The 16,253-nt window shown below is 38.7% G+C and overlaps 1 protein-coding gene across 6 annotated transcripts in view; it reads right to left on the minus strand.

Moving 5' to 3' along the window:
* The window catches only part of PI4KA (phosphatidylinositol 4-kinase alpha), a 60,191-nt gene that overhangs the window by 12,143 nt on the left and 31,795 nt on the right, over positions 1-16,253 (minus strand). For all 6 annotated transcript variants that reach the window (XR_003993653.1, XM_030500742.1, XM_030500741.1 and 3 more), the window contains 23 exons: positions 15,590-15,698; positions 14,945-15,081; positions 13,998-14,131; positions 13,315-13,397; positions 12,968-13,038; positions 12,729-12,853; positions 12,217-12,298; positions 11,458-11,541; positions 10,855-10,944; positions 9,577-9,696; positions 7,857-7,949; positions 7,348-7,504; positions 6,945-7,072; positions 5,632-5,790; positions 5,222-5,373; positions 5,000-5,107; positions 4,152-4,279; positions 3,952-4,071; positions 3,225-3,304; positions 2,876-3,069; positions 2,047-2,137; positions 1,070-1,237; positions 472-525 (listed from right to left, as the gene is read on the minus strand). Coding sequence is in view for 5 of the 6 variants with exons in the window: in XM_030500742.1 (XP_030356602.1) it covers positions 472-525; positions 1,070-1,237; positions 2,047-2,137; positions 2,876-3,069; positions 3,225-3,304; positions 3,952-4,071; positions 4,152-4,279; positions 5,000-5,107; positions 5,222-5,373; positions 5,632-5,790; positions 6,945-7,072; positions 7,348-7,504; positions 7,857-7,949; positions 9,577-9,696; positions 10,855-10,944; positions 11,458-11,541; positions 12,217-12,298; positions 12,729-12,853; positions 12,968-13,038; positions 13,315-13,397; positions 13,998-14,131; positions 14,945-15,081; positions 15,590-15,698 (2,667 nt within the window). In the remaining variant the exon portion in view is untranslated. The remainder of the gene's footprint in view (positions 1-471; positions 526-1,069; positions 1,238-2,046; positions 2,138-2,875; positions 3,070-3,224; positions 3,305-3,951; positions 4,072-4,151; positions 4,280-4,999; positions 5,108-5,221; positions 5,374-5,631; positions 5,791-6,944; positions 7,073-7,347; positions 7,505-7,856; positions 7,950-9,576; positions 9,697-10,854; positions 10,945-11,457; positions 11,542-12,216; positions 12,299-12,728; positions 12,854-12,967; positions 13,039-13,314; positions 13,398-13,997; positions 14,132-14,944; positions 15,082-15,589; positions 15,699-16,253) is intronic.

Here is a 16,253-nt window from a genome sequence, read left to right on the forward strand (position 1 = left end):
TACCTTGTGGGCAGATAACAATGATCTCACATTAATGAACTCTGAATTTGGCTGACAAGCTTTACTTCTGGCTTCTGCAAGATGAAACTAACTTCTGAAATTCATATACATGATGGAGCAAAAGACACCCATAGACGTCTTCTCTGGTTAGCTCCACAGCAAAACGATTGACGATAGTGATTTAATTTTATTACTGCTTCTCTCATGCAGACCTTCAAAAGCTTTAATCAAAGTCCTCATCTGGGGTTTGCGGTAACAAAATCTCTTTCCTTAGATACATAGCCTCTGATTTCTCAAGTTTACCTGTTCATGTAAGGGGTGTATCCAAAGCAAGCAGGCCTCTAGAGACAATAATTTTTTTTGCTATGTATTAGATAGTTTAAGCTGAAATTTAGTCTGATCTGCAGTTTTAAGCCCAAAAGCTGCCTTAAAAATCTGCTTTGTTCATATGCAGCTGTTTCATATCCTCACCTTGTCATACCGAAGTGCCTGCACAATCTGTGGAATGTAGAATAAAATGGCATCCTGAAAAAGAAAAGATGGCAGGGGTTTTATTTTTATTGTTTAATAGTTGGAATGGAAGACAGGTCACATGCACAGAGAAAAGCTCCCTTCAGTTAGATGATAAACAAAATACCACTTCCTCTTTATTTTAAACTATATATATGTCTCCTCATCAAATCAAAGTATTTTTCTGTCAAGTTACTCCCTTCTAAAATATCTTTAATAATCACATATTTTACAATCCTGCTACAAGTCTGGCAGGTGTTGAAAATCCAGCCTTCTGCTGCTTTAGAAGAAACACCTTTCCACTGAGAGAAGATTCAAAAGGAACAATTTGAGAATAGCAATCTGAAGAATTCAGTTTAGTGTGATTTACAACAAAAAAGTTGCAAGTATACAAGCCAGTATCACGTGGGACAATCAACTTTAAATTTTCATCCCAATCTATTTGCATTCTGAAATGTGGTGTGCCTGTTCAGCATACACATCTCTCTGTGGTATTAAAACAAAGCCTGTGGCCATAACTTTATTCAGAGTGTTAAGGCTCTCTTGGAACTGGTCTTACCGGAGGAAAAGATCGCAGGACTTTAACCCCATACTGAGCTGTTAGAGGATGAGGTGGATACATGCTTGAAAAATAGGAAAGGCCGGTTGGTGGATCTGTTGGTGCCCAGCACAGAACATGGCTGAGTTCAGGTGCATCAGCATCAATTGTATGCCAGGTAACCAGGTACTGAAAAAGCAGGTCAGACATGTTAGGAGTTTATAGCACCCAATAATGTTTGGGTAGTACACATCAGACAGTAATGATATAATCTAGCTTCCTATAGCAGGGGAAGTTAAACATGGTACATTTTATTTTACAAAACCATAGCTATTTTATCTAAAGCATTCTTTTTTTCCCCATGGAAACCTAACTATTGGAACCACCTCACCTCCCAGACCACCACATGAAGTTAGTGAAGTCAAGTTACTAAAAACACAATACAGGAGTTCTAGCACAGGTAGAAAGAAGAAAAGATGAGCCCTTTTGTATGAGTCAAAGAAGGTCCAGTTTTCCTGACATCTATTTTACAGGTGCTGTACAGAATGTAGCTCTGACAAGACTGTCCCTCACATGACTAGAGTGCTTCACTGCAGATCAGCATGATGAGTCTCCTCCATTTCAAGAGGCCTCTTGGCATGCAGCACAGGTTCAGCTTGAAATAATTTCAGCAGCAGCACGCACCATGACTCACTCCAGTGGTCTTTTCCATATTATGCAAAAGTAACAGAAATGGTGGCTGTACTGCAAGTGATGAGTTTTGAGAGATTTTGTGTGCAATGAGAATATACCCAGGAGCAAGATGTACCATAAACTAACTAACTACCTACTTTCACTGCTGTGGTTCTTGCCTCAGCACTCTATTTCCACAGCTGTCCTGTCATTCTCTCCACAGAGCTAGAGTTAGAACACTGTGTTAAGTAAAGACTGTATTTTCCAATATATCTGAAAGAAACGGGCATACTGGGCCCTGTAACAGTATAAATATTCACAAGTACCTTTATTGCTTCAGGAACATCACTAACAGCTCCTGGGTCCAACCGAACCAGACGAGTCACTTCTGTTCCAATAGCTTCAGTGTTCTTAAATCTAAGAGTAACCAGGAACATAATAACATTATTAGAAAATTTTGACAGCCTCTTCTATTTATGTGAAGACAAGGACAGCAAAAGGCAGAAAAGAATATGCTTAATAAACAAATAGTCCAACTATGAAATAATGCACACCGAAGGACCAGTATGCCGTCAAAAGAGGATTCAGGAACAACTGGTTCTCATCCAATGCTTTTGTATAAACCACTAGTATTTTAGCCCACTATAGGATTTTTGGCTAAAATATACTGTCTGATTCTACAGACACCAGTGTGCAGAACTCTACTTGGCAAAAACTATCACTTTTGTAAGGGGGAAAGAATTTCCTTTCCCTTCCGGAGCCAACTATGCTAATTCTCCTATAATACTTACTAAAATGCAAGCCAATACATAGCTACAACACTTCATTCAAAGATACTTTCAAGCACTGTTTAAATTCTGTGCCTGCTAATGGCCTAAATGCTATTAAAAACCAAACATGATTTCTTCTGAACAGAACACCATCTAAGTGGTACCAAAGAACGGGTGGTAGGAAAGGAAGGTGCATTCCACTAGAGCCTGAGCCAAATGAGTACGTTAAGTAATCTAGTTCTTTTCATTTCAAAGGTCTCAACCAGCTATGGCAGTATGCAAGGGGGCTGTGAGCAGGGGCAAGTGCCATCAGTACTTACAGTGTAAGTACTCAGCTCCTACAGCAGCAGGAATTACATCAATTCTTTCTTCTGAAATATCTCACCTGGTAGGCAGCTGTACAGCAAGATGAGGAGAAATGCTCCAAGCCAGATTTACATTATCCTTCCACTGCTTCTCACTAAGACTGATATACTTAGACCTCCAGTTTGCTACACTGCTCTCTCCAGTTTGATCCAGCTCTAGCTCAGGGGAAGACAGTGGATTGTACCATGTGATTAAGCGTTCAATCTCAGTAGCCTGAGGGAAGCAGAAAAAAAAGATAACGTGTTTTCTGGAAGAAGAAAAGCACCCCCAATTTTAGTTACTCCCAGTACTTTAGTTTATGTATCTTGCAACAACAACAACAGGGTCTTAGAAATTCATGTAGTTTCTTCATTCTTCTGATGACCTACCAGCAATGAGAGCAGTAACGTTCTTCGCTTCATGTAGTACTTGTGTAGCTGTGTACCTCTGTTGGTCTTCTTAGACATGCCTTGAGAAAAGGATAAAAACGTTTTCAGTGGCTTTTGTTCAGTGTGTTAAATGGTGCTTTCAAACTGCCCACCCCTGGCAACAGTAACACGTAAGAGCCAAATAACCATAGGACACTTGTAAATTTAGATCAGAGTGACTTCAGAAAGTCAGCACTGCAGCTACTCATTGTACAGCTGTTCTCTGAATACATGGAGTACAACAGGCTACAGGGATATCAATTTAGCCAGTATTGCATTCACTTCAGAAACATGACAGCCTACTAGAAAGAAATAGCACGCAGTTTACAACTGTACCAAAACACAGCCCACAGTCTAATGTCACTCTGCTGCCCCCAAAAAGCACTCGGGGCATGTTTGCCCAAAGCAAGCTATTTCCTTACAGGTTTTTTCAATACAACTTGACCTCCAGTCTTATTTCTTCTGTACTACAGAATTGAATATTCTATTAGAAACAGCCAGGTAACTTCAAAACTTTGCCCCTTGCTACCAGTGACGCATTTCCTGCCCCCTCTCCAGGGTTTGGTAATTACGCTGCCAGAAGAACATGAGACCAATATTAAAGGTAAATATTGACTTTAAGCAACATCTGCATATAAAATATGCCATGAAATTGGCTGCAATGAGCTGGTTGCAATCAAAAAGATACCTGATTTTTTAGATATGGTTGACATGCCACTGGACAAAGGGTAAGTATTTATCCATCCTTGTGTAGCCTGTTGCCGAGATCCAACGTTGATATCAAGGTTGCTCCTGGTGTCTTGATTATCTAACAACACAGCACAGACCTGATGTAGAAGCCAGCCAAAGAAACAAGCAGCATTTGAAACAGCCCCTAAAGGAACTCACCAGGTGGTACAAGTTGGCTGGCAGTCAGATACTTTTTGTCTGAGAACATTGCTGTCCAAAACTTGATCAATATGGTGATATCCTCACGAAGCCTCTTCTCCCCTTGTGTAGGGAACTTTGAAGGACAACTTGGAAGAAATTACACAAATAATGTGAAGTTGAATGTGTTAGGAAAAGAAAACCAACCAAATGTCACACAAATCTAAGCAAGTCATATTTCTTATTCTGACCAGAATCTACAAGGATGAAGCTACACATCACTATGTTTTATCCTCATGGCTTTATTATGCCTGACTGAAGAGTACAAACTTCCTATTATAACTGAAAATTAAGGCAGCAGTCTGCAGCATCCTGGATTTATTTAAAATCTAGCATTATGACTGACCTCACATTCAGACATTCCCATCAATTGTATTATTTTCTGTTGTGCATATGTCAAATGTTGAAATCATCAGATTCAGTGTGGGTGTATTTTCAAAACAGTGAAACTATATTTCAGCCACACACTCTGTACCAATAATCCTTTAAGTCTTATAAATCTAGGTACAGTTTTGAGCATTGAATAAACTCCAAAATAAAGAGAAAAAGAATAGAAACATTTCTGAAGATACTACTTTATATATAAACCACACATAAAAACTGGAACTTATATCTAAGCCTCTTTGAGATGGCTTATGAACTGCACAAAAGTGTAAGGAAAATAAAAGTTTCTGTTAAAATGGGCAAAAAAAAGGAAAGGAAGAAGTTAAATCACTAGAAGCAAATGACAGGTGCTGCTTTGAAGTATCACAGAAGGTTCAGGAAATCACACACATACTTTCAGTGAATAGTTGCAAAGAAAGAAGTACCTGAAGTAATCAAAGGCAGTTGAATAAATCTTTTCTCTCAAAACATTTCGAATAGTTGCATTTGGAACCACATCAGCATGCAACAAAGACAACCCCAGAGTCAGCAACCTAATAAGCAAAATAGAGAATGAAAGTTTTGGCATTCCCAAAAAGTGACCAATGTGACATCATACAAACCACAGGTACAGCTGTAACTCCGTTCAGTTATTGAAAAGTACTCACTTAAATCGGGGTCCAATTGCTGCCACATGCCGATTCAAACTGCCTTTTGCCCCTCCAATGTTCAATGACAGGGACCGCTGGAGCAGGCTGGAGAAGATCTCTATTTGATCAGAACTGCAGTACTTGGCTATTTCAAATCTCTGCACCAAAAACTGAAAGAGACAGACACACCATGCCTCTTTTGACCTTTTTTAATCTCAACCCCTCCCAATCTTTTCCGTTTCAAAACACCTTTCTCCCCTTCAATTATTATGCTCATCTAAGTGCACGTCTCCTGCCTTTGAAGCAGACAGAATACCATCATGACTCCAGCCCTTTCCCAAATCATGAGAACTTATAGTGCAGAGTAGCTTAATTGCAGCCTCACTGCAACACTGCCATAGATGCGATGTTCCAGACAAAATACACACCTCTATCCAGATGTAATGTGGGGTAACCTCTGGTGGACAAGGCCTCGGCTGGCTCTCTTCTGATGCTGCTAATGGATCTGCTTCTTTCTGCTCAGCAGAAAACAGGCCAACTTTCTGCTCCACTGTCATTTGCCAGGCTCCTGCCATTTCCCGCATGAACTGCAGAAACGAAGGTGTTTCTGGTTTCGCGAGCATCTCCTTGATGCTCTTTCATAGTAAAGCACAGTCTTAATCCAGAGCACACGCAAGAATCTAATACATCAATTAAAATTCACTGCAATATTAATGAAGAGGCAGAGGCAGGTCCATACATCCCACCTGAAATGTTTCCTTCACATCCTGAATTATGAGGGGAAGAAAGACTCCCCCAGAAGTTCAGCTGGTAACAGAAAGACTAAGGGCAAGAGCAGACAAGCCCTATATTTTGTTGAGGAGACTGAACTGTTAGACTGGCTGGTGCTATTCATCTTCCTGCTCTACTAAAGACTACTGCCTCCAACACCAGACAACAATTAGATTCACCTTTGCTGAACCTGCTCTAGGGAGCAGTATCCTCTGATAGAAAAGGTACCCAGCAACCAAAGGTGCTTTACCTGTCTCCTCAACAAATAACCAAGGAATTTCCCAGAAGCATAGGAAAAAACAAATTAAACTGATTCTCAAGTTAAATACTGAAACGGGCATGTAAACTGACCTAAGTAAATGGATGATGGATGATTATCTGCAGCCGGGGAAACACTTAGTGCTCACTAACTGGAGCAATTACCAGAGGCAGCTTTCTCAGCTGTGTGTGGGCTGTCACTATACCATGCTGAATTGCTTTATTACTATTAGATTCATCCCTACCTCACAAAATACAGCTGGTCTAGGCTGTAACAAGATCAGGATACTTGCAAGAGTATTTTTTATGCAAGGGTGCAATGCCAGGTATCAGAGGCTCCGACTGATAAGCAGGGACATTGAATTTAATTTGCTTTAAAACACCATTCCATAAATTGTGATAGTTTAGAACCTGATTCATGAGCAGCACAGGCATCTCAGCAGCAAAGTAACTGTACACCTGAGATCCTAACAGATTTCCTTTGCTGTATCATTCCTGCTACTGAGAAGGATCTGTTTCCCACAGCCCACTTCATGAGGGTGCTCAGACTTCCAACTATACAAGAACAGAGATTTTCTGGCAGGCTAAATTGATTAACAATACATTTAACATCCTTACTTGACACAAATTAACAATAGCTCTGAATCTCTCAAAATTTTCTCTCTTCCACTCTAGCAGGGTCAGAGAAAGAACTGTTAAAACAGCTTCCTACCGGCACTTCTATTCCATTCTTGGCAGCAAGCAGCCACTCCCAGCAAGCAATTGCTGTTTCCATGCCGTGTTCATTGAACATTCGCAGGGGTCCCCAGCACAGATGATGAAGGAGCTGGGGATCACAGTCTGAAAACAAACATTCACACAGATTTCTCCAACAGAATAAATAACTGCTTTTCACATCAGCATGAAATTGGTGCGCACAGTATGTATAATCAATTCCTAACAAATAGCTTCTAGCTTAAGGCGGCCTTTCCCCCAGTATAAGCCTAATTGAAAAAACTCAAAACACAGTTTTGGTTCAAGTTGATGCATACTGGGTTTGTATATGAATAGTTTTTGTAGTTTATTACTCTTGGCTTTCACAGCCAGAAAGCAGAATTCCATTTGTTTTTCATTACCTTTGCTGCTTATTAGCAGAGCAGTCAACTTAAACATGGCCTGGGTGTAAAACTCAGCATGGCCTGATTCAAGAGCATCATTCAGCTCTTTGATCATCAGTTTATTCAGGTCAGATGTTCGTCCTGTAGCATTTGAGAACTGAATCATTCCAGAAACCTGTAAAATATAATGGGTTTTTCAACAGAGAACAGTATTTTTAGGAATCTAGTTTGGTATTGGTCACATGTTGATTAAGGAACTCCACAGAGAGAGACACCTTTTGTTACTACTTTGTTAAATCTTTAGCTTTATCTGCAATCTAAGAACTTTCTGAAAGACCAACAGTAAAATTATCTGTTTAATAACCTAGGAAAATTATACCCTTTATCTTGAAGAAATTTAACTTTAGAGTCGGTGCTTAAAATAACACAGAACCGTACAACAGTATAGGCTGGAAGGGACATCACCTCCTGAAAAGCCACTGCTGAGCTTGTGGACACTCCACACTCACAAGAAATCCTGCACTTACCTCTCCTGCATAGCGGTTGCGCAAGTTAAGAGAAGCCATGAAGTTGGAGTAGTCCTTCTTCACACAAGTTGGTCTCTCAGTCAGCTGGGTTGCCTATGAGCAGACCACATAGAGGTGTTTACACTGGTCACATCCAGCCATTTGTCTTTTCTTTCTTTTTTTTTTAATATCACCTCATATGTTTTAAGTTTAGTTTTCCTTATGCTTATAATCAGAATAGTATCAGGGCATTTAAGTACAGCAGTACCAGGACTGATGCAAATTCCATAAGGAACATGTGCGTTTATTCCATGGATGCAGTTTGAAATATATACATATTTGGATATAGAATTTGAAAGACCAAAACCAAAGCACGGACAGGGTAGAACCTCTGGCACTGCTGCTCCCTTTTCATGAACAGGTAAGGAAGAAGACGGGAGAGGAGGTACTATCTTGGTTCTGCCCTCTCCGCACAACAGCTTGCTGAACTGACTAATGTAGAGGAGAGAGTATTTTGTTCTTGTCTTTAAAAAGTGCACCAGTAATCCACATTTCCCTGCGCAGAAGCACTCAGGAATTTGTGTCTCAGAGATCTGCCCTCAAAACCAACAAAAAAAAATAATAAAATGCTTCCTTAAAGTATAAAATGAATTTTTTATATTAGGGATTTCATACTAAAATACAAGCAAAACCACCAGAATTTCAACACTCCTGCAACATTTTGCTCCAGTACTGCTAATGGGTAGCTTGGCTCTGCAATGGATAAACTTTTCAGAACTATTCTTATTACACGTCTTGGATACAAAATATGAGTACTATCATCTTTGCATTAGCAACATCCAGTCCATGGGAATAAAGCAAAACAAACTGCTAGTAATCTGAGAGCTTTCTGAAAGAGCTTTTGTCGCTTGGCTGACATGCAGGAAGGCCCTAATGAAAACAAATACTGTTACCATACTAAGAAAATTAGAAAGTTATTTCTCCTATTTCCTTCCCAGTTGTAAAGTTTCTAGTTTCTTTTAGTATAGTCTTTATTCTATCAAGTTTTTCACCTTGCCCCTTTAGGGAGCTACATGACTGCCTTTCCTGAGTCCTGGGAGCTCTTCATCCTATTTACATTTAGAGACCAGTGTCTAGAAGGACACTGTAACAGAGAACCAAAAGGAAATCCTGCTAAAGCTGAGCACAAGGGCAGTTTCAGAGCTGCTGCTAGGAAACAAACTGGTTGGTAATACAACAGACTCCACTGAATGCTTCTCCAGGAGATCAGAAATTACAACCACAGATGATGAAAACTGAACTGTAAAAAACTGCATATAACTGCATTAAAGGTTCAATATGTAAAAGCATGTTTTCAGTGAATCCATGTAAAACTCAGAGCAAATGGGGGTCACCCAACCCTCACCTACATTACTATTCTAGAAAGCAGCTTATTTCAGCCTTACACAAAGATACTGCTTTCAAATCATTAGAATTAATCTAATGAAAACTTTTAAACAGCATTAGATACAGTTTTATTTTCTTTTTACCATTTCACTTTTCAGCATTTTACAGAACAACATGATTATTAGATACCTTGATTTGAAATGGAAAGAAATAAGGTATCCTTCTGAGTAATGTTCAAGTTCTACTACAAAGGTGATTTAGAGGATCTGTATCATGTGGCTATACTGAATGTTACAAAACGAGCATGACAGCTCTACAGATGCACAAATGAACAAACAAGAACCACAATACTCACGCCCAGAGTGGTGTTCTGTCTGTTGTAGCCTGCAAAGTGCAAAACACTTTCTGTAGCCATGGCCAGCCCTGTGTGCTGGGACAAGCCCGACACCCAGTTCTGATGCTTGTTTAGGTACTCCTGACAAATAAAAAGAAAAAAGTATTTGTTGGAAAACTACTGTTTTTCAAAACAAGGCAGCTCACAAGCAAGTGTTGCATCATCACAAACTACCAGAAACTTAATTACACACATACCTGACAACAAACAGGCTGTCTCTACTCATCCCTTTAAGGCATTGTCTCCCGGCAGTAAAACAACTCTGAATGCCCTCCTACATAGTAAAGAGTATGACTCTTTCTATTTTGGAATGATAAGGATCATGTTATCAAGAGAGATACTTGAAGGCTGAGGTCTTCTTTAAAAAAAATCACCTCTGACAAAAAAAACCTTACAAAAGGAAGTGCTTTAGACTCCACAGGGGAAGGGAATGTAATGTAAGCATAAGGATAGAACCCCTTGAAGTTCCTTTTTTAGGGAAGGAAATCTAAACTTCAGGTAGATTTGCAGCATCCAAGATCTTGAGCCTTCCCAGAAATGCTGTTATTTGCACCACATTAGGCACCTCTAGACAGAACACTAGTCTAACCTGGACCACACAGCTTCTTCAGCTGCTCACCAAGGATTAACAGGCACCCGCATTTTATTATAGCGAGGTACTTTAAGGTATTTTGTTTATTTTATGAGCACATCATTAATAGTCTTTTGTAATCTTTGCTTGCAGTCTTATACCTGTTTTCTACTGAACTCAGTCACATGTGAGCGTTTACTACACTCAAGCTCAAATTAAGTCTGTAGTTTATATATAAGCAGTGTTTCTCTGCATTTAAAAGAACCATAATGACAGAAGAAAACACCCTCCCAAGAGGGAAACAAGAAACAAGTTTTACATCCTAATCATCTGTTTCAGTCCAGCTGATATTTTCAGCTAATGCACCACCATTAAACAAGCTTTGATAGGCAGATAATTCTGTTACGCCGAATTCTGACTTCTGAAGTAAATCCAGGATGATCAACTGTTGACAAACATGTTATTTTCAGATTATTTAGGTTTGGACTACATCTAAAGTCACATCAAATAAAAACATTCTAATTACCCTCTGCAATACTATAAAGGAAATCTTAAAGCAATAGAAAATTTAAAATTATACTTGGATAGCCTGAAAAATGAGAAACACCACAGAATTATAATCTTGAAGATCAGCAAAACTCCCATGTTCACAGAAGGAGGCTCATTACCTGCAGATGAGATTTTGTAACAGAGGGAGCCCATTTCATTGCTTCTTGCAGAATCATCCCACAGCGTGCGGCAAAATCCTTGACTATACTCTAGAATTAGAGAGCATCAATACAACCAGTAAAATACAGGGATATTTAACAAGAGGCACTGGTTTTAATGGTGTAACGAGAAACGTGGGGAGTAAGATTCACAGAATCATAGAATACTTAGGGTTGGAAAGGACCTTAAGATCACCCAGTTCCAACCCCCCTGCCATGGGCACGGACACCTCGCACTAAACCATGTCGCCCAAGGCTCTGTCCAACTTGGCCTTGAACACCGCCAGGGATGGAGCATCCACAAGTTGCAGTAACATGAGCCAGTTAAAGTTTTCTGTTATAATTTAAACTACCCTTGACAAGCAAAGAACTGACACACTTCAAGTCAAGTAAAATAATAAGATTCAGAAAAACAAATACGAAGTATCATATTTTATTACAAAAAAATGTATCTAGGGAAGGATTCAAAAAGGACCATTCAGAACAGCTCACTAATTTATCTCCAAGACATAAAAATAATCAGGCATTATTTTGGTCTTTGATAAATCAAGGAGGACCACTTACCTCTCTGGCTTCATGTGTGTCAGGGACAGTTATTCTATATGGAGCATCAGGAATGTCATAGTATGGTTGGTCCTTGTGAATATCCTAAACAAAAGCAATTATTAACTCTCAGTGAGATAAAATTCATCATCACTTCACTTGAACACTACAGGTAGCACTCTCCCCAGGCAGGAAGCCTGACTTACCAAACTTTTTTGCTAATATTTGCTCTCAAAGTCAATTTGAACAGCTCTAACAAACTGTTTGTGTTCCAGTGTGGTTTTTAGTACAAGTAATTTTAAAAATCCAAAGCCCTCTTCAACATTTAGTACAAAAAAAAACCTCTATAAAGCATTTCCATCTTCAAAAATACCAATATGCAATAAATTCAAGGTATATTCATACACATGCACAGTCTGGAATCACAGTTGATTCTATGATTATAATCTGACAACCATAATTCATAAAGAAGTCAAAAACCAGAAAAACACCACCAAATTTTTATTTCAAATGAAACAGTTCAACAATTACAACCCAGAACTGGAAATCCTGTTTTATTCTTGATGCTAAATTTGACTTTCTGAACCACATTTGACAACTTTCTAGCACTACTTTCACTACCTATGAAATAGGGTTGCAAATGCATTTCTTACTTCACAGAACTTAAAATAAAGATTTTATCAATCTTGGTAATAAAAGAAAACCAAATTAAGAATTCAAATAACTATCAAATAAATGCAAAACAAACAAACCAGTTATATGAAAGAAAAAGGAACTTACTGCACTAAGAGACAGTGACAGCGTCTGCAGAATATCTAGCATAGTCTTCAGCACAGTTCCACTCCACAGCAAGTGAGGAAATCTAGAGCAAGATAGGATTCAGAAACTCAATAATCATTAAGAGCTGAGGAAGGAAATTACTTTATCAAGAAATACAGTGGCTGAAAGAGCTATATACATCACTAGGTAAGCTCGTACAGAAGTCTCAAAGCTTGCCATGGCTCGCAACAGCCTAGTTCAATACAAAGCTCTCTAAGAGCTATCTCATAGTTGAGATTGCATTTTTTTCATGGGCACTTTGCTTTACTCCATCCGTGGCAATACTAAGCAGACGCGGACATTTAAGCAGGGGTTTTAGAGCCCAAGTTAAAAATACTATTGAATGTTAGCTCTCAAGATGTTTCAGCAGAAGTACCAGCCAAGAAATCCACTTGACTGCCATCATCAACTACATAAGTAATCACTAATCAGTCAATGTGAAAAGGGAACAGGGAAATGAAATCTATACTCACTTGTCTACCAGACCAGATAAGTATTTGTCTGCAACTCTCCTGATCCTTTTGTGAATGTGGTTAAAATTCACCAGCAAGAACTGAGCATGTCTCTCCAGCTCTTCTTCGTTCTCCTTAGTTTTAGGCTAAAAAGAATGACAGAGAAGTATGAAGCTTTTCAGGAAAAAACCAAGCACACTTTTATAAACTAAATGAGAACATTTACACAAATTCAAAGTTTTAGTTTCCATGTAACCTACTTTATCAGCCATCATTGTCAGGAATGCTTCAAACACCTTATCAGCAACAGCTATTACACACTGCATCATGCCTGAGGAATTGAGAGAGGCGACAGGTTTGATTATCAGAATTACATCTGCTTTATAAACCATGCTTAACAGTTATAAAGCGTTTATGTTTACTCAGCCAACATTGAACCAAGCTGTTTCAAAACAAAACCAGTGCTCTTGGCAAGAACAAAGCAGCCGCAGTCTAGTGAATATGATTCATTTTGTTATGTCATTGCTCGATTTGTTTTAGTTTTGCATGTCTGCAAATAACTTCCAAGTATCTCAAGTTGCAAGATAACCTGGACAGGTAATCTTACCGGATTTGTCTTTCTGAATTGCTTTATCCTCAAAATAGCAGAACATGACTTGGAAGCGATCTTGGTCAGTTGAACGCAATACCCTAAGAAAAGAAGAGTTTTGTGGGTAGGATTGTTTTGGCATTTGTTGAATTTGCATATGATGGAAATATCACTTTAGCAGTAATAAATACACTTTTAAAGTTTAAAAAAAAGAAAAAAAAACCAACAAAAAAAACCACCCAAAACCCAACAAACAGCCTGTGAATTCACTATGTTTGACTAGCACAACCTAACACACAGTACCGAGGGCAGAAATGTACACTACAAAACAAAATCCCAGCTCCTACATTACACTAATCCTGCAGAATAGGCAACTGTTCTTCAGAGGTGCAAGCACAAGAGTCTGCGCAAAGCACACACTACGCTTGCAACACACTCCTCTGAAGAACCCTTTTGTCCATCTTCTGTTAGTTCCTATACAGAGGAGATTCTATTTTTCAGGCCCTACTATATTATTTCATCCTTTTTAAATACCTCAAAGACATTTTTGCACAGATGAATTCCCAGTCTTGGAATTTTCAATCAAAATACTGATTCTCATTTGTCTTAGTGTCTGGCAATTCTGACTTGAACATAGTTGGGTTTTTTGTTTGGTTTGTTTTGTTTTCTTTAATTCATCAGTGGAAAAAGCATATGCATACCTCATATACTCTAGGCGGTAAACAGAAAGCAGATAGGTAGACATGGCAAAGTCTAACTTATTGATCAGCGCTGACACTTCTGGAGGAGGATCCAAGAGATTTATTATGGTACTCCGCAATTCATTTAATTCAGCCTAGAGATGAATGCATGAAGTTATCTGAAGTGGAAGTACTATATCAGTCATGATTGTTCAAATACAGACTTAAACAGAAACAAATACTGGAGTTGAGCTCCTTGCTGAAATAACTGCTAGTTTCCATGCAGTTATACCAATGAACAAATACAATTCCTACACTAAATGAATGTAAGTTTGATCACCATCAATACTGTCCAGTTTCTGAAACTTCATGGCTCTGTTGTGTTATTCTTTGATGTCACAGAACTAAGTATCCACGCACAAGGCAGATTTCTGTATTATTCGGGAGCCAGACAAAGACATTTCACAAGCTACAACTCTTCTATCCACTTTACTGCTACCACAAATAATCCTCTGGCAAAATCCACCATACAAATACTAGGGAGAGAAAAATATACCAGTAGCAAGCCAGAGCATAAAAAGTAAAAAAGGTCACTTAATATTTCTTTGGAAGACCGAATGTGTTGTTTCCTTCCAATGTTTGCTGATTTTTTTTAAAAGTGCAAGTTTTGTCTGTCTGATACAAAACTAATGCAAAATTGTTAAAAGGCTTCCATCTCCACAAAGACTTGGTTTCTACACCTAATCAAAACAATGTAGCTACCACTCTAAACACCTGTATTAACACTCAGTAAAACTAAATCCAAGCCAGTTATGTATGCTGCTGTCATAAGAGTAAAAAAAGCTGTTTTCCACTAATAGGAGTCAGATTGAAGGGGTATTGTGCTATTTCAATATTTTGTGGTTACATTTAACATTTAATATTGACAGGCACTATGGAAGGAGATAATAGAAGAAATTAATTCTTACAGAAGTCACAGTGTCATTCTTCATGGCGGAATTGTACTGAAGAACAGATCGAAGTGGTTCTTTGCTGGGAAATGTGAGTAATGGAGATTTGGTGGCAATTTCACATACACCTTCATACCATTCTTCTGGCCAAAGACCTGAAGCACAAGTATAAAGGGGAAGATGGGGTGGTGGAGAAAAATAATATTAAGACTCACAAAGTTAACCAGCACTATCAAGCTTTGCATTACTTCCTAGGGCCAATTTTTCATGCACTTAAGCACAAACAGTCAACACAAGTGATACATGTTGCGAAGATAATAAACATGTTTAGGTTTCCAAGTCAAGTTTCTCACTCGATAAGAAGTTTCTACTTGATTACCATTGTACCACCCCATGTGTCCAATGTTCCATTTCAAAACCCATACTTAACTAAGGCTATGAACCCAGGACAAAACCTAAGCACAAGTTGTACTGTGCTGAATCTCATAGCAAACCAGCAAAGCTGTAAAGAAATCCAACCAGAGAACTCTCATGTAAGCTGTTCATTTTTTAGTGTCTTTATGCTTGTAGTTTTTCTCCAGCCTACTGTGACTGGTTTGCATAGAGTTACGTGCACACTTGTCAGTTTGAGCAGCAATATTGTTCTCTTAGAATTTACACTACCTGATCCTTCCACAGCAAATCCCATCAGCACTGAGTACAACCAGAAGTCACGGAACAGCTTCTGCAGCCTGGGCTTGGCCTCCTTGATGGGTGGCAAGCGTCTGGTGAGCTACCAAAGAGATAAAAATTAACACCAGAAAACGGTGCAAGCTATATTAATTTAATTCCACTCTAAGGAATCAATTAATGTACCTTCTTTGCTATGATTTACAAAGGTAATATTCTTTGTCACCTATGAAAACTAGTATTATAATGCTATTGTTATACTGAAGAAAGTTAGATCTTGTTAGAATTATCTGAAATACTAACTTCTGAGATGCCTGAAGTAAGAATTTCCTTTGTTTTACACAGGAATAATACCATGCTGATACAGTAACCTCTGAAGAGAATACATAATATTAGTGTACTCTCAACTGCAGAGATGAAGAGCCCACACGGTCCTTTAAACTGTGTTGGAGACAATGCCATGCAGCTCTGCCGAAGTGCAAAGGAACTCAAACCTAAATAAATATTAGTCAAACATACTTCTGGTTGCTATTGTTTATTGGCTTTGTGGAAATACATTGAGGCACCAATTGGGGATCTTTTATTGTCTGCACCCACGCACACAATGACATCAGTTCTGGAGAATTTACTATCTAAACAAGCAAGTAAAAGAGCATTA

This window comes from Strigops habroptila, chromosome 11, assembly GCF_004027225.2.
Source record: "Strigops habroptila isolate Jane chromosome 11, bStrHab1.2.pri, whole genome shotgun sequence".
Lineage (NCBI taxonomy): Eukaryota > Metazoa > Chordata > Aves > Psittaciformes > Psittacidae > Strigops > Strigops habroptila.